This window comes from Citrus clementina, unplaced genomic scaffold (genome assembly GCF_000493195.1).
Source record: "Citrus clementina cultivar Clemenules unplaced genomic scaffold, Citrus_clementina_v1.0 scaffold_5, whole genome shotgun sequence".
Taxonomy (NCBI): domain Eukaryota; kingdom Viridiplantae; phylum Streptophyta; class Magnoliopsida; order Sapindales; family Rutaceae; genus Citrus; species Citrus x clementina.
In genome coordinates, this window is record NW_006262201.1 from 29,121,090 (window position 1) to 29,142,425 (window position 21,336).

The 21,336-nt window shown below is 35.3% G+C and overlaps 4 protein-coding genes across 8 annotated transcripts; 3 read left to right on the plus strand and 1 right to left on the minus strand.

The window, feature by feature from the left end:
* Positions 1-561: 561 nt before the first annotated feature.
* Positions 562-2,286, plus strand: LOC18040951. 4 transcript variants are annotated; one of them, XM_024182968.1, is made up of 6 exons: positions 562-676; positions 842-911; positions 1,020-1,129; positions 1,279-1,393; positions 1,498-1,599; positions 1,835-2,286. In XM_024182968.1, exons 1-5 carry the CDS (start codon positions 613-615, stop codon positions 1,580-1,582), a joined length of 444 nt encoding a protein of 147 aa, XP_024038736.1. In that variant the 5' UTR covers positions 562-612; the 3' UTR covers positions 1,583-1,599; positions 1,835-2,286. The 4 variants fall into 4 exon arrangements, with proteins under 4 accessions (XP_024038736.1, XP_024038734.1, XP_024038735.1 ...); XM_024182966.1 differs by having other exon boundaries at positions 1,680-1,847; XM_024182967.1 differs by having other exon boundaries at positions 1,708-1,847.
* Positions 2,287-4,104: 1,818 nt separating this feature from the next.
* On the plus strand, positions 4,105-8,915 carry LOC18040952. 2 transcript variants are annotated; one of them, XM_006432825.2, is made up of 6 exons: positions 4,105-4,792; positions 4,924-5,787; positions 6,039-6,218; positions 6,316-6,470; positions 7,661-7,771; positions 8,440-8,915. In XM_006432825.2, exons 1-6 carry the CDS (start codon positions 4,634-4,636, stop codon positions 8,498-8,500), a joined length of 1,530 nt encoding a protein of 509 aa, XP_006432888.1. In that variant the 5' UTR covers positions 4,105-4,633; the 3' UTR covers positions 8,501-8,915. The 2 variants fall into 2 exon arrangements, with proteins under 2 accessions (XP_006432888.1, XP_006432887.1); XM_006432824.2 differs by having other exon boundaries at positions 4,106-4,792; positions 6,024-6,218.
* A 1,390-nt stretch (positions 8,916-10,305) lies between these two features.
* LOC18041039 (beta-amylase 8) lies at positions 10,306-17,585 on the plus strand. The gene is made up of 10 exons (XM_006432828.2): positions 10,306-10,946; positions 11,046-11,291; positions 11,395-11,475; positions 11,632-11,835; positions 12,770-12,964; positions 13,269-13,433; positions 14,490-14,750; positions 16,000-16,203; positions 16,460-16,679; positions 17,227-17,585. The coding sequence occupies exons 1-10, from the start codon at positions 10,503-10,505 to the stop codon at positions 17,253-17,255; spliced, it is 2,049 nt and encodes a 682-aa protein (XP_006432891.1). The 5' UTR covers positions 10,306-10,502; the 3' UTR covers positions 17,256-17,585.
* LOC18041414 (alkylated DNA repair protein ALKBH8 homolog) lies at positions 17,473-21,151 on the minus strand. The gene is made up of 7 exons (XM_024184704.1): positions 20,742-21,151; positions 20,547-20,642; positions 20,364-20,450; positions 19,156-19,281; positions 18,728-19,018; positions 18,541-18,606; positions 17,473-18,038 (listed from the first exon to the last, which is right to left on the minus strand). The coding sequence occupies exons 1-7, from the start codon at positions 21,060-21,062 to the stop codon at positions 17,982-17,984; spliced, it is 1,044 nt and encodes a 347-aa protein (XP_024040472.1). The 5' UTR covers positions 21,063-21,151; the 3' UTR covers positions 17,473-17,981.
* Between the last annotated feature and the right edge of the window lie 185 nt (positions 21,152-21,336).

The window sequence follows — 21,336 nt, forward strand, 5'->3', positions numbered from 1 at the left end:
CATAGTTATTTTTTATGGCATAAATAATCAAGTTTAATTAAAGCTAATATTATAAAAATAAAATGCTCTTGGGTCTTGGCACCTTTTTTTCCCTTAAAAAAATAAAAATACAATGGTTATTTAATTTTAAAAAAATTAACTACTCCAAAAAAATTAATTTAAAATTAAAAAAATACACTGATTATTTTTTTCCTTAAAAAAAATACATTGATTATTTAATTTTTTAAAGAATTAACAATCATTCAGTAAATAATTGTTAATTATTTAAAAAATCTAAGAAAATTAATTAATTTTTTATAATACTTAAAAAATATTTTTTTATAATAAATAAAATGCCTTTCAATAATTAAAAAAAAAAACCAAGAAATTCCCAACTCTTGACATAATACATTAAAAATAAGACGATAATGTGCCGTCATGATATCTCATTGGGTTTTCTTAAAATGGAGTGGCCTCATTTCTAGAAGGCCCAATTTTGAAGACGGTCCATCTTTGGCCCACCTCACAGTTTCACCTTTGTATGTTTACATTAAGTACTTTCTCTCCCTCTCTCCTCTCGCTCCCTCTCTCTCAATCTCGAAATCAAAGCCTTCGGTCGCAGTTGCAGTGTTAATGGATTGGAGTTTTGTACACAAAACTTGGGAAAAATGGGCTTCTACCAGCGTTGGCTCTTCCGGTAATGTACCCTCCTCGAAACCCCTTAAGCTTTTCATTATTTTAATTGTTGCCACATTAGATATGTTATATCTATAAATCATATAATAAAAAGCTGCTGATCATGCCAATGCAAGAGCTATAGAGTAAGCAGCTATTGACTTTTGTTTGTAAATTTTGCTTGTAGGTGAACCATTGAAGGCTGCTTTGCTTATCAACTACGACCCCACTGGTCCCTCTCGTTTGCTATCCACTATGTCAGCTTCGTACTTTCCTTCTTTTTTTTTTTTTCAAATACCCTTTTGTATATATGTTGTTCTGTTCAGAGGCAGTGAAAATTTGAAGGTTCGTTATGGTTTGTGTAGTGCAGAACGAGAAGGAATGAAAGCCGACCCGGTTGACTTGACTGAATTTGTTGATTTTGTCAAACTCAATAAACTTCAGACTGACTGCTTTTTTATTGGAAAAAACCAATGTAAGCTATTCGTGTCTCCTTTACATTTGTGAGTGAAATTCAGTTGTTGGACTTGAATTTTGAATTGAATTATTTATTAGCGGTTAGTTTGCTGGAGTTGCTTGTAAGTCGGTTGTAATGGTTTTATCATATGATGACAATTGACACAGACATAGTTACCACGATTCATGAGAATTGGTTCTGTGCAAGATGCTTGAACACAGTAAAAGCTGCTGGTGAAGGTGCTATTGTTATGCAGACAAAAGCGTTCCTCTTGGTAGCTCTGTAAGCAAATTCTGCATTTGTTTTTCACTCTTGGCATGCTTAGAAATGTGAACTAAGGGTCTAAATGTTTTATCCTTTTCATAATTTTTATCGCTTTGTTATAGATATGATGGCTCAATTGGCCCTGCATCCCGTGCCATGGCATCTGCTGATCAACTGGCCTGGCAATTAAGTCGAAGAAATCTTTAACCTCATCTTCCACAATGGTACAGTTGAAAGCTTTTACCATTTTTATGCCAAAATGCTTCAAAGTGTGTGGTTTACAATTTTCTTTTGTTGCTTAAAGTATTAATTCACTAGCATGTGCCCTGAAGAGGGTTCAGCCCATTTGGAAAGCTGGAGAGGATACAACATGGCAGCTGTTTAAGCGCCTATACTGCATTCCCCTTTCAAATCAATGTAAAGGATTGGCTTATGGGCTTTCTAAATCAATTTATGCAGGTGCTTTGTGCCACTTTATCTGTTCAAATCAAGTCTGATGGTTAAAGTTGCTTTGAACCTGCCAGTGTACAAGCATACCAAATTTCTTGCATACCAGATGTAGCTCTATCCACTTAATCAAGATTGACAAACATAACATGACCAATTCCTGCATTGATTAAAGGTGATAGAATTGAAAATGCAAGAGGCTAATCATGCATTGTTGTTACCCAGTATTTGATATTAGGATTTGTATGTGTCACCTTAGTTTTGTTATCTGAAAGTGATTGTTCTTTGTCACCTTTTAATCATATTGAAGCATTTATGGAGCTACATTGGGTATATGGGTGCTGATGCTTCCTCTCACCTATTCAATTTCTTTTGCTAGCAATTTTCATTTGTATTCTTTCCGACTTGAACATAATTTGAAAACTCTTTGTAGCCTCTTTTCCTCTCCTTATACTGAAGAAAATATTTTGGCTCTCAAGTCTTAGCCTCTTAGCTCTTTTGGTATCCATGCTGTATGGTATTTTATTTCTCATGAGCTGTTCTATAAGGGCATCATGTCGTTTGTGATGCTGAAGAAAACATTTTGGCTTTTAAGTCTTAGCCTTTGAGCTATTGGTGTAGTATCCATGTTGTCTGGTATTTTATTTCTCACGGGCTGTTCTATTATCATAATCATGTTGTATTGTACCGACATCTCAAATTCATATCCATGCTTGATTTTGGTATCATGGGGACCTCTATGTTTTCTTTTACCAATCCATTTGCCTCCCTATTCTAGCCGGAAATGGGATGGTATGGAACGGCAAGTGTACCATGGGCAAGAGATAAGTGATACTGCAGATTGGATGGAAGGATCAATCCTTATATTTGCATGGTCACTGCTGGAAATTTAATTAGCTTAACTAAGCACTTTGATGATCAAGTAAAATTTTCTTCTCTGCTCCTTTACCAAGCTTGTTTGTTACCAGGTGCCCTTGTAATCGATCTGAATGCTACTCAGTGGCATGAAATTCATGAAATGTCTGCCTGAATTTAGGCCTCTCTGTGATAATGCATCCAGTTGTAATAAAAAACAAAAATGGCAATGTATTAGGGCCTGTGCTGTCTTCATACTTGGAGCTGCCAATGGAATACTTATCAGGTAATGATTCCGTCTAAGAATTGCATTCTGGTTGAAGTGCATATTTGAATGTTGAATTGATCTGGTAGAATATGGATTGTCAATGGACAAGATGTGTTTGTATTCTTGTTAAAATACTTTATTGTTGCTTTTCCCATTTGGGGAATTTGTCACGAGGATAATACTGTGAATCACTTAACATGTATATGATTCGTGATTGCAGCATCCTGAATTCGAACTGCAATGGGATGTATGTTTAGCGTGCTTAAAAAATGTTAACCATGCCTTTGCCAAAGATGTCTAATGTAAACAATTTTTTTTCGGGTCTGGTTTAGCTGTCGATGCCCTATACATTTTGTTCAAAATTTAGAAGCCAATTCATGGAAAAGTATCTTTAGTCTTATATAATTCTCGGGGGCATTTGTGAGAATAAATGCAATGAACTGATGTAGAAAAGTGTTACTTGATTTTCTACATGATATATGTTTTGAGAACGAATAGAGGAGAGTATGGTGGACTACACGAATCTCAACAAAGCTTGTCCTAAGTATCCATTCCCAATAATTAAGATTGATTATTCAGGAGATTATCGTTCCAAGATGCTTAGAATGGGTATAATCAAATACCCATGAATTCGGATGATAAAGAGAAAACCACTAAATACACAGCTGCAAGATTATGCCATTCGGACGGAAGAATGCCAAATCAACATTTCAAAGGATGGTAAAAAGAGTGTTTAAAAAATGTTAGATAAAAGTGACTATACTTTCCAAATGGTTAAAAAAATAACTTTGCAAGTTTTACAACTTTTGCATTCAATAAATGAATGATAAATTATTTGAGAACAAATATTTTTGACATTAGGTATGCGTTTGGTGCAGCTGCACTGTACCTTTTATTTTAGGGGAATGTTCCCTTAAATATAGGGTGTTGCAGTGTCGTTGTTCTAAACGCACCCTTATTTGGAAAGGGTAGGATTATTGATAGGTGAATGTAAGATATTAACTCCATTCTTATGAATATAGTAAATGTAAATAGTAAAAATCTTTTCAAGCTAAATTTTGATTAAAAAAAGAAAAGAATTTTTATTGTATAGCCATATGCTAAGAATATTCCTTTTATTATTGTACAAACATCCAATTGTGAAGTATCAATTTCATATGTCTATGAAGGTAATGTTGCCATATAAAAACGTAAATACCAAATGTATGATTTGAAGTTATATTCACGAAACGACTTGCCGTTTTTTACACTCACTTTGTTTGCACGTTGCGAATTGCGATGTCATATTGACATTGACAGGACAAGGTCACTGTAATTATAGTGCGTGGCGTGGCGAATTCCTATTGGGTTAGAGTACCGTGTCAGAAATCGAAATTGAAAATATTCAAAAAAAAATTGAGAAATAATTTGTCATTGTCCCAAAAACTAAGGCTGGAATCAAGAAGAAGCCATGTTCTTCAAGGCCCAAGCTGCTGCATTTCAAAACTCAATAACAATAATTAATTAATTAAGTAATTTTAGTAAATTATAGTCGCTCACTTAGCTCAGAAGTTATTAGTCTCATTCTTCGCTTTGGGAGGAAAAAATAAAAAATTCAAATGTATGATTGTCATTCTTATTTCTAGATCTGAAAATGAAAACTGAATTTATTTTATTTATGTTGTAACTGAAAATTTCAAAATCGGTCAATGGGATCCAGTGGCAGCAAAGCTTGTGGTAACGAACCCACAACGGCGTCGTCTAGTAAGAAGGCAAGATCGTCTCGAGCCAACAATTGGCTTTTTCAGTCATCGTGTCTCGGCTCCGACACCGGTACGGCATCTGGATCTCGCCACACTCGTCCCCAGGTTGTTCGCTCATTACTCACTCGTGCCACATTGTAAATTGATTTATTTTTTTAATAATTCTCTGCGTTTTAATTCTGTAAAATGAATATTAATATGTGAAAATTTGAATTTTTGTATATAATTATGAGCAGAGAGATGAGGGAAATGGTGGGAATCAGAGTGAAACAGAGTCGGATGAGCTGAAAATTGAATGTGATAGGAAAGAGAAAGACGAAATCGATTGTATTTCTAATAGTGATGAGCTTGATGGATGGGGTGAAGCGAATATCACTTCAGTGAATGGTAATGGCGGTACTGGTAGCAGCTCAGCTCGATCTTCTTCGAATCCTAGTCGGTTTCTTTCTCGCTTTAGTTTCATTCCTGGTAATATTAGTTTTAGGTTAAGCAGAGCTGCCAGTTTAGGGTCATCCAGGGGGTATAATACCGATGAGCATGGAAGGAGTTCTAGTAATTTCCCGCACAATTTGGAAGAAATTCAGAATGCAGCTAGAGATGATGGTGATGGTGTTGGCAATAATAGAGTGGGCATTGGTGGGAATGTGTGTTCTCCGAGGGTCTTTAATGAGTTGGACAATGTTGGAAGTAGAGTTTCTGACAGGCGGATTGGAGCAAGGGAACCTGTTGAAAGAAATGTTCGTTTTAGTCGAACCCTCAGTGTTGGGAGGCTTCGTGATAGAGTTCTTCGCCGTTCATCGTTATCTGATATAACGTTTTGTCCTTTGCAACAAGAGAGACCAGTGAGAGATGGTAATCAAAGAGGTGCGGGAAATGCTTTAGGTGGTGACACAGCGATTTTATCATCAACACCTGAAGGTAATGGTAATGGTGTTACCTCTCCATTGACATCTGGTTATCCTCCATCCAGTAGGTCTAGCTCCTTATTCAGCATTCAAGATCACGAGGTTGAAACATCACGATCAAGAGAAGCCAGGTACCACGATCTACTGGAACACAGATCAAATTTCCTTGAAAGAAGGAGAAGAATACGATCTCAGGTTTGTGTCCTGTACTAAGTCATTCTTTGAAGGTTTCCCATAAGACATTTCTCAATCAGAGAACACATAATAGACTTGGAAGTTTTAAATTTTTCTTCTTCGTATTAAAAATAAACCGATACTGGTCACAGAATAATTCATCCATATTTCATACTGGTTTCCATGCTCTTCTCTCTTTACACCCCTTACTCCTTATGCTATACTTGTAGATTAGTGATTAACAACTTAATTGTTAGGTTCGTGCTCTTCAGCGGTTGGGAAGTCGTTTTGAGAACCTTTCTGGGCATGAGAGATCTTGTATATTATCTGGTCAACATAGAACAGGTCGTTGCACATGTCGTGTAAGTAACCGAGATGCCAATTCTGGTGATGAGACCGGCACCAGAGCCAGCATATCAAGAATTGTAATGCTAGCTGAAGCATTATTTGAGGTAATGCTAAGTTAGTATTGCTTGTAATAGTCACTATGCTTGGGGTTTTCCCTATTTTCTGTATCATAAGTTCGAATCTGGGACTTGCTTTCATTAGGTTTTGGATGAAATCCATCAGCAATCTGTGGTATTATCTTCTCGGCCTTCTATGTCTTCAATAGGATCCATTCCTGCACCTAATGAGGTTGTGGAATCTTTGCCTGTCAAGCTTTATACCAAATCACAGAAATATCAGAATGAGGAGGTTACACAGTAAGTATTTCTGCTGTTCATCCACAGTTTCATTCCTTGTACTCAACATTTTTTATCAAGATTATTTCTTTTTATTATATCTCACTTGAATGTTAAATGATAAATGAATTATGATAAGATACTTGTTCTGTTATCTTTTTCTTCTATTTAAGTGTGATTGCTTTTGATTATTGTTGATAATTTCCTTCTGAAGACTGAGATTATGGTTAAATAGTCATGTGAAGTCATAAACGTCACATTTCCGCGTACTTTCCTTCCTTTGTTTTTATTAAATTTCCATCAACATAATAAATTAACATGGGACTGTAGTTGTTAAATAGGCATGGTAGAGGGGTTATAATTCAACTTAGCATTTGTGTGCAGTTCTTAATTGACTTCAATGATTCTTCTCCCCCCCTCCCCCCCCCCACACCAAAATTACTGCATTAGGTTGAAGCAAAGCCAAATATGTAAAGTTACATCTGGCTAATATATCAGTGTAAATTATTCCTTGATCAATATAAGCATAAGATCATTGTTGATATTTATGTACAGGGCATTAAACAAATTCAAACCTGAGTTATATGATCTGGATTGATGCTTGTATTTAGAGTTAGTTATTAATGGATTGGACCTATTTCATCTTTGTATACAATGGTAGAAAAAATATTATTTCAAAGGACTCTATATGGTTGTAAATACCTGACTACTTGAGCCATTGGTACATCTACCATCTAAAACATCAATAATAAGATCCCATTCTTTAAATGGCAAAGAAACTTAAAAAATAATGATTTTATTTATGTTTAAATTTCTTCTAACAAAGAGATTCCCGGGATTAGTCAACTGCCAGAAACATAAGATGCATCTATCCAATGTCTTACATCAAACCTTACATTAATTGTTGAAACTGCTTTAAGATTTTTAAAGAGTTAGCCATTGATGGGCAAGTTGATTATCATACTCATATTTAGGATTTCGGTTCTGACATTTATAACTTTTAGAAAGGCTGCTTCTGGAGTATTTCCCTGTTCCTTCTTCAAACACTTATTGTCGATAAAATTTGATTTTATGTATTTTCCCCTCAAAGTATCTGTTTTCATTAAAAATCACAATTTTCAACCCCCCTTTTTAAATTTCTTTATTTAGTTTTTCTTAAATGGTTGAACTGAATTATCTTTCTAATGGTTTGACTATTACTGAAATTACAGATGCTACATATGCCTACTGGAGTATGAGGAAGGTGACAGTGTACGGGTACTGCCGTGTCATCATGAATTCCATAAAACATGTGTAGATAAATGGCTCAAGGAGATTCATAGGTATGAGGTCAATTTACTTTGCTGCAGTCATTGCACTATCTCATTAATGCACTGATTTGTGGGTTTATATCAAACATATGTTCCATCAGAGCTATCCTGTTATATTTCTGCACATTATGGACTATGAAATTGAATAAAGAAGATTGTCTGGTGCAGTGGAAGAAAAGAATCATGGAATATGAGATAGCAAAACTCTCTTTTTATTTTTCCAATCAATAACCATAACATTAAATAATTACTCGTCAGCTCATAATTTTAAATTATTAATCTGTACTACATAATAACCCAATGGGTTGGGTTGGGTATTCAATCAACAGGTCATGCTTTCCTCACTCCTGTTTACCGGTGTTGTAGTGGCTCGGAAGTAGCACTTGCTGCACATAGAAAGGTTGAGGAAATTAAAAAGTAAAATGTACTACATAATTATTAATGCGCACATGACATAATTTTTGTTCTCTATCCATCCTCGAAACACAAAGATTTGCTAGTGCTTTATCTTAGGCGTATCCCTAGTTTCAATATGTGACAATTATTTGTACAGAATATGTTGCATTTTCTTTGATCAATTTCTCCCCCTTCCAGAACTCACTTCATTTATTTTTTACTTTGTTTGGTTATGCAATGCATTGATGTTAATGCATTCGTTAATTTTAAAACATTGCATGCAGAGTTTGTCCACTTTGTCGTGGGGATATCTGCAAACCTGATTCATTGCCATCGGAGAATTAAGAGGCAGCAATCTATCGGAAAACTAAGGTGGCAGAATGTGCTGTCTGCTTCTTGTAGACCACCAGCACTCTTGGGTAAGTAGTCGAGTTCTCTCCATAAGAGGCTAGGCGAGAGGCAAGAGCTAAACAAGATGATGGTTTTGACTTTCGAATGTTCAGCAGCCTTTTCTACTGGTGGCTGTTTTTGGTCTTATTTTTTTTCATGGAAAATGGACCCAACTGCAGTTTCTGCAGTTGGGAACAAAAAGCAGACGCACATAGGGAGAGCCGATGTTGTTGTAATTTCTGATTTTCAATTTATTTTCATTGCCCCCCTTCAAAATATCATTCGTAATATATGTTCATGAAAGATATCTCCTATAATTATATTTCGAATTTCCGATTTTCCGATTTTCTCCCCCACGACATTCCTCGGAGCCCTTTCTAATCTAAACCCTTTAGATGATCAAAGTAGAAGAGTAATAAAGAAGTTGAAAAAATATAATGACTTGATCAATCATCACTCGGTTCGCAAAGCACAACGGGCATGAAGTCAATATAACTTTTTAACAGCTCTCTCCCCATAAGTCGAACTTCAGCGGCAAGCCAAGTGGAAAGATTGAAAGTTGTACGCCTGTGCCCAAAGGCGCGTTCCATATGGGTGATTGATCTCTTGTCGTAATAAAGTAGAATGTGAAATGTAAGGCACAAGGAGCAATGTTAGTTTAACCTGAAAAAAGAAGCCTCTTTCTAGTGATTTTAAAACATTTCTTTTAGTTGTTATAATTTAAAGCAGTATTTTATTATTTTTCTTTTTTTGGTAACTTTGTTGTTATCCTACACATAAATTAAAAAGGGGTTTTGACTTTTGAGGCGGTGGAATTTTTAAATGTCAATTATTTATTTAAATCACATATTTTAAATTATAATTTAAAAGTAATCTTAGGTATAAAAGAAGAATAATAGATTATTAGAAATTTTTGTAATTTATTTTAGATAGACGAAAGTGACATGTAGAAAAATAAAAAATATATTGATTATGAACTTAAATAATTTATTAAAAAAATACTAAGTGAGTTCAATACTCTCATTCTTTTTTATTCCTAAACATAATTTTATTTTAAGTGTGTTTTTATAAGAGTAAATGTTTGTTTAGTCCTTTTATTTTGACTTAAGTGCCTATTTGTTCTTACACGTACATTTTCTTTCATTTTATAATAATACTCTTTGCAACAATATTCTTGACATTAATTAATTTATCTATAAAAAGTTAATTAGTAAATTAATCAATAAGCATCAGTGTGAAAGAACTAGTACAGCAGTGCAATAATCTTGCTAATAATTATTTACAAATAAATTAATATCAACTAATTTAAAGCAATATTTAATATTCTTGCCAACAATTTTACTGATAATTATTTTATTAAAAATTAATATACCTACCAAATTAATCCTAAAAGTAAATGATATAAAAATATTTTTATAAATTTTTGTTGAATTTATAGTTAATTTTAATAAATTATTATTATTTATTAATATCTCAAGAATATTATTGTAAAGATATTATTATAAAATAAATAAAAGGTAAAGGTAAGAGTTTAATATATTTAATAATAAGAAATATGTTGAGATTTTATTCTTAAATATAAAAATTAAATAGATATTTAATTTAAAATATAGTAAGAAGTATTTATTTATTGATAATGACTACTTTAGAATTGCTTTAAAGTATAGTATAAATCACAATGACATATGTAAAATAATAAATAATAAATTATAAAAATATGCTATAGTCGGACCCTTACCCATTTTATATCGAGGATGAAGGGTGCAGGTTGCCAGCAGCTTCACACAATTAACAGTAGGGTGATAAGATTAAGCGACAATTCAACACATAGTAAATAAATTGCGATGACATGGAAGTGAGAGATTCATCATCTCTCAGCATAATTGATAATGAAAAAGTAGGCAGTGGAAGTGAGAGAGCCCAAGAAATTGAGTGCAAAATTTAGAATGTTGCAAAAATGAACACAATTGAGAATATCGATGAGAACCCCAATCAGGAGCTGCTGACCCAACCTCCAACCCAAACTCAAAACCAAACACAATCTCACTCCCGGCGGCCACGTGGCTTCGCGGCAACCGCGGCGGCGGCAGCAGCGGCAGCGGCAGCGGCCAATAACAACAGCAACAACAACAATAATAATGCATCTTCCGGGAAGGGAAAGAAAGAGAGGGAGAAAGAGAAGGAGCGAACGAAGCTTCGGGAGCGCCACCGCCGCGCCATCACCAGCCGCATGCTTGCCGGCTTGAGGCAGTACGGTAATTTCCCTCTCCCCGCACGTGCCGACATGAACGACGTCCTCGCTGCCCTCGCACGTGAGGCTGGCTGGACCGTCGAGCCCGATGGCACCACCTACAGGCTATCTAATCAGTCTCAATCTCACCACCATCTCCACCAACAAATGGTAAAATTTTCTTAACCAAAACGACATCGCTTTCTTAGTTTACTTGAAACTTATTATTATTATTATTATTATTATTTGATGTTGATAATGCGCAATCAGGCAGCGGCGGCGGCAACGACAACAGCTGCATTTCCTGTGAGATCGGTCGAAAGCCCGCTTTCAGTGAAAAATTGCTCTGTGAAAGCCTCAGTGGAGTGCCAGCCTTCAGTTCTGAGAATTGACGAGAGCTTGTCGCCGGCGTCTTTTGACTCTGTTGTGATTCCTGAGAGGGATTCGAGGGGTGGTGAGTTTAATGCAAGTACCAGCCCGATCAATAATTCAGTTGAATGCTTGGAGGCTGATCAGGTAAAAAGTTTTTATTTTATTTTAAATTCTCTCACATTACTTTACATTACTGAATTTGATAGTTTATTAGTTTTTAAATTGTGGTGTTGGTTTGTCTTTGCAGCTTATACAAGACGTCCGTGCTGGGGAGCACGAGGATGACTTCACTGGAACACCATACATTCCTGTTTATGTTATGCTTGCCGTAAGTGTTTTTGCTTCTTTATTTCTTTTTCTCATCAGATATTCAGCTTCGAATGTCTTTATGTGGAAATATCATCTATGTATGTATTCATACACTAATATTGAGGATTTTGACTGCTGTTTCTGAATGCTGAAACCTCTTGAAATTTTGTGGCAGAATCATGTCATCAACAATTTCTGCCAGTTGGTTGATCCCGAGCTTATTAGACAAGAGATAAGTCATATGAAGGCTTTGAATGTTGATGGCGTTATTGTAAATTGCTGGTGGGGTATTGTTGAAGGCTGGAATCCTCAGAAATATGCATGGTCTGGCTATAGGGAACTGTTTAATATAATCAGAGAATTTAATCTGAAAGTTCAGGTGGTTTGTCATTGCTTATTAGAGACTCTTTTCATTTATTTATCAAATACATAGAGGGACTTCTCATTATGGCTCAATGTGCATTTTTGGTATCAAATATTCACATTTCTTTTTCTATTGGAGTACTTTTTTTTTTTTCCTTTCTACTACTTATCAAAACTTTTTTTTTCTTTCTCTCACGCGGGTAACGGATAAAGACGCACACTGGTGAGATGAAATAGTCCTTTTGTGCTAGTGTATCTTGGCTTTCATGATAAATTAAGTGTGTTCAACATGAGTTAGAGTTTTCAAAAACAGTGCAGTATTAATGGATAGATCACTATTTTATATCAACTTGACAAATCAAATTGCAGAGTTGTTGGGAATGATTCTATTTATCCTTACATTCTTCTTGAAGAATATGTGGCTGTTGTCTCAAATGCAGCAAATCTGGTAGTTATGTTAATAAATCTTATCAGCACAAATTTCTGTTTATGGCTTCTCTATTTCAATGTAGGTCTTCATTTACTCTGTATAGCCTCTGTTACGTATGCATGAAAATGCTTACTTGTGGCATTTTCATTTGTTGCTAGCATGTTCCTGCTTGTTGAAAGACTAGCATGGCTGCTCTATTTTGCACACAATAGCAAAATTTGCAAAATCCATGAAAACAATATTGTGCATCTGTAAGTTATACACAGAATATTTAATACTTGGGCTTTTCCTAAACTTGTGTGAGTCTTATAAAATGCACTACTGATTAATTTGTTAATTTTTGCACTACAATCAATGGTTGTTTTATTTGGGTGATAATGCATAGTTGACCACAGTTCTTCTTACTATGAGTACATTTAGTAGCTAATATTGAGATTTTAATTTGGAATGCTTTTTGTACTATAGGAAAATATATACTAATACTGTGAAATGGCTGTTGCAATTTCTTTTCCATCTGCAGGTTGTAATGGCATTTCATGAGTATGGAGCAAATGACTCTGGTGATGCATGGATCTCTCTCCCACAGTGGGTTATGGAAATAGGTAAAGGCAATCAGGATATATTCTTCACTGATCGTGAAGGAAGAAGAAATACTGAATGCCTCTCATGGGGTGTTGACAAAGAACGGGTACTTAATGGAAGAACTGGTATTGAGGTAGTGAGATGCTGTATTTTGTATATTAATTCTTATCCTCCTCTACCTTATTATAGATAAGAAAATACTATTTAACTTTATAAAGCTGCTTTTTTATCCGGCTTCTCTGCCTACGGTAATTTTTTCCCTATCCATCTTTTCTTTATCATTCTTCTTTAGATTAGTTAATTGCAAATCCATTGTTTTTAATAATTTTTTTTTTAATATTCAGATCCTACTTTTTCCGGTTGACATTACCTTGTTGCTGTTACTTCAAGATTTCTGCTGCTTATTATTATTTCCAATCGTGCTCAAATATATGCAGGTCTATTTTGATTTCATGAGAAGCTTCCGGACTGAGTTTGATGACTTGTTTGTAGCTGGTCTCATTTGTGCTGTTGAAATTGGACTTGGACCATCAGGAGAGCTAAAGTATCCTTCCTTGTCTGAGAGGATGGGATGGAGGTATCCAGGGATCGGTGAGTTTCAGGTATCTGCTAAAGCTATCTATGTATTATGCCAATCTATAGAGATTCTTTTTTATGCCATATGTTGTGGTAGTTTAATGATTCAATAATAAATTGGTGAAAGGTTCAGATTCCTATTATTTATTGTGGTTCATTTTTTTGTGATATTTTAGGAACTAAAAGCACTGAGTGTAATCATGTGGCTGACCTTTAGTTTTTGGGAAAGGGTTTTGTTGAGAAGAGTTTAACGTCTTTGGGTTTAGATATCCACCATTGCTGAGATAGTGTCATAATCCTCTATTTATGAATGATATCTCAATAATGGTTAGAGTATCATCTCATAGCAGTTGTCTCATGATTGATAAAACTTGCAATACTTATGCAGCATGGCCTAATCTAGAGATGATCTCTGATGCCAAAGACCATCAAAAACTCATCTTTTCAAGCCAAATGAAACAAGCAAACTTAAGGGGGATTTTTAGCCTCAAGACCAATGATTTATAGTAAAAACTAAAATCAAGGTGAATTGGAACCGGAAAAAATTAATTTCAAGACTATTAGAGTTTGTAGAAATTTCATAATGGAAATTTATTCAAACTGATGATGAAAGTTGCTTACTCTAACTTACGTTTCAAATATCATTTTGAGTCACTAAGTTCAAAGGAAAAGGTAAGACGTCAGTTTGAAATAGTAGATTAGTTTTATGTAGGGCTAGTGGATTGGCTGAGTGTACTGATGGACCAGCTCTCTTTGTAGCAGTGTCCCTGCACCCCTATGCCTATGTGGAGGCATAGTAGATAACACTTTAAAATTTAGACGATATTTCTTGTTAGAATTGAAGGTACTTCTGCTGATTGAATCATTGATCAAGAATATTTTGGTAATGTTGGGGGAAGTTAGATGTTTCTGCTTTCGTATTTGGAACGTATCCCAATTTTGTGCATAATTTAATATCAACACTGTATTGAAGATGACTTTTATATGTACTTTAAAAAAAAAATGACTGCTTGATTTCATTTTTAGTCAAAATCTAGTTTACTTTCTTTATACAATTACTATTATTGATTGCTTCTCAATAGTGTTATGACAGATATTTACAGCAAAGTCTACGGAAAGCCGCTAAATTGCGTGGACACTCTTTCTGGGCTAGAGGACCTGATAATGCTGGTCAATATAATTCTCTGCCTCATGAAACCGGATTTTTCTGTGAACGAGGTGACTATGATAGCTATTACGGGCGCTTTTTCCTCAATTGGTATGCCCAGACATTGATTGACCATGCAGATAATGTATTGTCTCTTGCAAGCCTTGCATTTGAAGAGACAAAGATTATTGTTAAGGTATGTACGGAACTATCTTAACAACACACTTGATACTGATGTTTATTTATGATTTATGATACACTTAATGACACCATCCCACTCATAAATTCCCTAAGCTACCAATGGAATTTGGAGTTCTGGTAAAAGGTTGATTTTTAATTACTGAAGCCCATGCCAACAGCATTGTCGCTTAGCAACTTTTACTTCTATTACTACCTGCAAAATAAGCGCCATTTTACTTAAACTGCCTACAGACCACTACACCTAATCTCTTTGGTGGCAATTTCCTGAATTCTTGATTCTTCAAGGCAATTTATTTGTAAGTCTTTCTTTATTTGGATGGATTTCAATTCTATCCATAAAATTGGATTTTAGTTAATAATGTTTGACATGCCATTCCTGAGCTCCAATTGATCTTTTTTCTCTAAATCTCATGGATTATGGATATGACAAATGCTTCTGTGTAAAGAGTAATGTTTTGAAATTTAATCTGATGATTAAGAAAACTGGCCCAAAATGTTGCAATGTTGGATCTACTTTACTAGTAAAAGAATGATTTAGGTGATGAATTTGAATGATACCAGTTTTAGTGGGAACAATATTTTCAGTTCTTCTGGGGGCATTAGTGTGAGGAACTTGAAATTTTAATCATGGTTTGCTGGAAAGGTAGCCTTATGGATTCAGAAAGTGAAGCTTATGTTCTGATGTATCTATAGAGCTATAATACAGCTTACACATGTTCATCACACAATAAAATAAACTTTAAATGAAGACAAACAGGACTCTTGAAACGAGGGACATGCAGGAGCTTTTGATTGAGCTTTAGACTCTAAATTTGAGAATCAAATTGGGTTATTTAGGGTTTTAGAGGTTGCTTCATTTGTATCCATTTTTTCATGCTGCTCATTATTCTTAAAGTTTTGGATGGTCCTTGAAACAAGGGACATGCAGGAGCTTTTGACTGAGCTTTAGACTCTAAATTTGAGAATCAAATTGGGTTATTTAGGGCTCTAGAGGTTGCTTCATTTGTATCCATTTTTCCATGCTGCTCATTATTCTTAAAGTTTTGGATGGTCCTTTATGTATATGTTAGTACTTCATAGTCAATATGTTGAACATGCATGTATCTGTCAAGAATATGCTCAAACAATAATATAACTCTGCCATGATAATGTAACCAATCTGTTGAGAGGTTGCATTTGGTAATTGTTGTTTCATTTCCAAAATAATACAATTAAACTGAAAAACAAATAATCATGATCTGCAGGTTCCTGGGGTTTATTGGTGGTACAAGACAGCCAGCCATGCTGCAGAGTTAACAGCAGGATACTATAATCCTTCAAATCAGGATGGATATGCTCCAGTTTTTGAGGTTCTCAAGAAGCACTCAGTTACAATGAAGTTTGTGTGTGCGGTTCCTAGCCTGCAGGATCAGGAAGCTCTGGCTGACCCCGAAGGTTTGAGTTGGCAGGTGATGATTTCTTTTGTTCTTCCATGACATCCTCTGTTCTTCCTAAAGCTGTCTCTGTTTCTTTGATTTTCCACTCCTAAGAGCTTTGATCAATGTTGAGTGAACTGTTGAACCTAGTGTTTGAAATGGAATACCAGGTTTATTAGTTAAGTTGATGTAGGCAGGTTTAGATAAGATATTCTGTTTGCTTAAATTTATGTGTCAGATACCTGTCTGCTCAATACAAGTGCTGACTCATCTTAATTTTCTCCTGAAGGTTCTTAATTTGGCCTGGGATCGAGGATTGGCTGTAGCTGGTGAGAATGCACTTTCATGTTATGACAGAGAAGGGTGCATGAGAGTAGTCGAGATGGCAAAGCCAAGAAATGATCCTGATCGCCGTCACTTCTCATTCTTTATGTATCAACAACCATCTTCTTTGCTTCAGGGGATAATTTGCTTCTCAGATCTGGGTTATTTTATTAAATGCATGCACGGTAAGAAATCCTAAAGTCTGGATCTCATCTTTATACAGCAAGTGTTGTTAAAAGATACAAGACTTAACTGCCAGTCTCTCGTCTGGCCTAGGACAAAGCACAAACAAAGCTTTTTCTTGAATGAAGTGCGTACTTGCTATACAATGGGACAACTACATCATGAGCTTACTACTTTTTGCCGTGTTATGACTCGATTTGTAGTCCTCTTAATCATTGTTTTGTTTCTTGTTTGAAGGTCAGAAGGTTTATCTATTAAGTAAATGTTATGGTAAAGCTATGCTACACCTGGAATTTATCTGCGATTTCCTTTTCTTCTCAATTTCGAGTTATTTATTCCTTATTTACTTTAGAGTTGATTTATTTACCTTATTAAATCCAGATATATATTACTCATTTTTAGGTTTAATGGTATTCCTAATTGATTAGGATATGGCCACTATAACAACATCAGTGGTTAAGACCATTTGAAGTAGTTTGACCAAATTTTTATCCTTGTCCTCCTATTCATGTAATTCTGAGAGTTTTGACAACATATTTTCTTTTTCAGGAGATATCGCAGGCGATCTGCTGCCCTAATAGTTAAGTGTACGTTTACCTCCCATCTAGGGTATCAACAGTCACTGGACATTCTGGTGAAGGGGTTGGCGACATGAAGTGTATAGTTTCGGATGTGGTTGAAAGTACCACATGATCCAAGGTTCTGTGGAAATCTCTGGTTTCGTTAGCTGTAACGTCATTGCTACGCAGATCATATTTTCTAACTGCAAACAGTATCGGAGAATGTAAGAGATGGTTGTGGTAATAACACTCCATGATCATATTTATGCTTTGTTTGGATTTATAGAAATGGAGAAAAAGCTCTTGGAATTTTCTTATTCAGATATTTGAAGGGAGAAGTGAAAATAATTTTTTAACTCTTTCCAGGAGGATGCCATTTGCAGGGAAATAAGAATGTCACTGCTTTTGACTTCTATTTTACCTTAGATTAAATGGGTATCAAAAGTTTACAATAATAAAAGCATAATGTTCTCTTTGCGTATTCTCCATATCTTGCTGCCTTGGATGGTTACTCTTCTCTTAGAAAATCAGAAACCGACTCTTCGATTTTAAAGCTTAAATGCCACTGCCCAGCCTTCTTTTCTCAACCGTCATTGATAGGGTTACCTTTGGAAGACAGGACAACTTCTTGGACATCAGTTTCAAGACCTTGAGCATAACCAACTCCAACAGCAATTTGATCGTTTTTACACCATGTCATTGAATGTTCGGTCGTGTAGTTTCGAATGAGAAAACCAGCCCCCTTTACTTTTGAGAATCACAATATTGAGGAAATTTGCATCGGCAAGGACCTTCTCTAACCTGCCGGGTGAAAACAGTTGTAAAAATGTTCGTTAAGTTTACATCTGCGTGAAGGTGAAACAAGTTCTGCTTTTGAAAATCAACATTTACTAGGAATATGTTCCTCAAAATTGTTCTAATAACCATCAAAGCGCTCTAGCATTAATATTAAGATGAATCCCAAAACTTAAAATAGAACAAAAAGTTATCCTACAATGGCAAGTAAACAATCCTTAAAAAGGGAGTTTTAAAAAAGATAGAGAAAACATTCTGCCATATGAACTGTAGGCGGTCCACAGAAATGAAATAGATTCAATGGTTATTGCCATAGAATGAAAACATAATTAGAAAGGAAGAACGTAAGTTGATAACGATGTCCCTGAATGTAGACCATGCCACTAAAAGAATTATATGAACAGAGGCTATATCAATTTTCAGGACCATTGCAAGCACATGCATACTGATATATGCTGTTAAACAACTAAGAAAATTGGACCAATTAAAACCTTGGAAAACCACCCACCTTGCGAAATGTGAAAGATACCCTTCTTGATGCCCTTCTGATTACAGTGTCATTCACCATGTCAATCTGTCCAATGTTCATTGGTTAACCTCATGAATTGGGATTAAAACAGATATGCTAAGGTGCAAATGCATATGAGTGCACACACATGAATCGAGTAAAATTTATTACTGATAATGTTTATTACCTTATGATGAGGAATATAATGATTCCAAGCATAACGTGCCTCCCCAGATAACAGTAGCATGGACCGAGGAGGAAGATAGATAGCTCTCCTCAATACACTTGAGTAATCATCAGGATTTTCAACAGCCATATTCATACCTGGTGTAGAATTCGGAAGCCATGAACCTTCTAAATACCTCCTAAATTCCATAATGCAAGGACCTGCTAATGAAAGGCTGAAAATTAATCCTTCAAATGCTGAATGGGTGTCTATGTGTGGAGACAAACCCACTCCAGGTGGATACTCATTAACCTGTAACAGAATCATTGATCCTCAATTGTAACTAGAAAACATATCATAATGGAACAAACAAAGCCCGTATTAAGATGGATTTGGCATCGCCAACATTGCTTTCAAATAGTCAAAATTGCTTCAGGCTATTACATTACCGTTAGTTGGTCCAATGCTACACTTGTAGAATCATCAAGGTTTGGAAATGATGAAACCCTTTCAACTATAGAAGAAACAAAAGATGGAAGTTCTCCCAAGCACTGCTTAGTATTAACATTCCTTATCTGTAATCAAAAGAAAAATAAAAATACAAATAGCTTCAAGATTCTTTCTAAGACACATATACATAGAGACAGGAAAATATTTTTGTATTTAATATAAAGTAGGCATAATTGCAAAGATTGCATTATTGCGGAGTGGAAGCACAGACTGAGACACAGGAGCCAGAAAAAAATATATATATATTTTCCATAGTTAAGAAAGAACTGCAACAACAATGACCCTTGGAAATTCGGGTAGATTTATCCTAAGGACTCAATAATGTGAAATAATAATTTTAGGAAGCCAGAACGATGCACAGTTCCACTATGCACATATTCTATTAAAAGGTTTAAAAGCATAATCTGCGACATCAAGCAATCATCACAGCGACAGCCACCATAAACATAATAATGCACCAGATAGCCAATTATTTTTACTCTTAATCAATTACTGAACCACAATGTTCTAAATTAACAATGCATCTATAACATTTGCCTACTTAAGATCTGTTTTTCCATAAAATGAAACTATAGAATAAAAATGATCAAGGATTGGTGCACATTTCTGAAGGCTGTACGGATCATTTTGAGTTTACACAAATACCAGATTAATCTAACTGATGCAGACATACATGTAAATCCTTATATAGATATATCATCCTCTGTCACTCAACCAATATCCAAGTTTTTTGAGACAATTCGGTGGAACAATTTACAGAACACAAAAAAGGATAGCATTATAAACTGAGCAATGCTGTTGAATTGTTGTTTTGTTTATTTATTTATTTTTTTTGGAGGCAATGGGGAGTCAGAATTAGAACATTTTTTTAATATCTCTGTTAACACAGTAACAAACTCTTTTCTTTAGAAGTATATACAAGTCACTTTAATAACTTTTAACAAATACAACAAATTCACATATGAGAACTACTATTGCGACTTCATCATCATCCAAATCTTTCTTATTTGTAGGGTTAATTCCCCTGTCACTCTCAATATAAATACAACCTAAACCTTCGTCTTATTTCTCTTGAACTATTGTTAACATTTGATGGTGTGCAGGAACAAGTTGCGCAGGATTGTGTTACTGACTTACTGTTACCTACATCGTAACAAAATTCATATCCATAATGCTGAACCCTTCGTTTTGAAAGATTGTTCCAAGGCCTACTATCAACAGCTGCAAGCAATTCCTGGAAAAAAAAAAAACAATATAGAAATCACAACTCACACAGAAACCGAAGCTGAAGCTGGAGACTTTCAGCATAAAATTCAAGAATTTGACTAACCTCCTCTTCTTTGGCGCTCACAAAGTCATGAAACAAGAAAAGACCTGGAATGTTTAACTCCGAAGCCACCAACGACACCGGAACTGAACTGGTGATCTAAAATATAATTAAAAAACAAATTATAACTAAAAAATGTCAGTAATTTAAATATTAAATAAACCAAATATCATAAAATCTGAACTTAGGTTAGCTTACGTGGCGAGTGGCAGGCGAGTCTTCGAGTACAGAATATCTAATGTGCAAGAAACGATTTGCGAGATCGGGACAAGGACGAGAATGCAAAGAATTGAAAGCAGCCTGAGCTGAGCCCTCGTCGAAATAAGAAACGATGACACGTGCGCCGCTGTCGTCGGCTGCGTAGATTCCTTTGACGTCACCAAAGGCGCTGAACACCGACCCAATTGCTTCGTAAGAAACCCCCACCGCCGGTCCACAATTCGCCACAAAAAGATTCGGACTCCGCTCATCCTCCCCCGCCTTCGGTCGCCGGAATCTACTACTGCTCGGCGCGCCCATTTTTAAAACTGTATTTGCGACAGAGAACTTGAGTTCTTTTTTTTTTTTTTGAAGGAAGAGAACTTGAGTTCTTGAATAAGAATGAATCGTAAGAAAATGAAAAATGTAATGAATGATGGGATAATTTCATTGCCCCCCTTCATTTATTGATAATCATTGAACCGGGCCTAATGTTTTTGCATGTCATGATAGCGCCCCCACTTAGAGCCAGTTAGCTGTAGAGCCACGAAATGATTCATAAAGATGAAAAGATGAATTATTACATATTTATTTT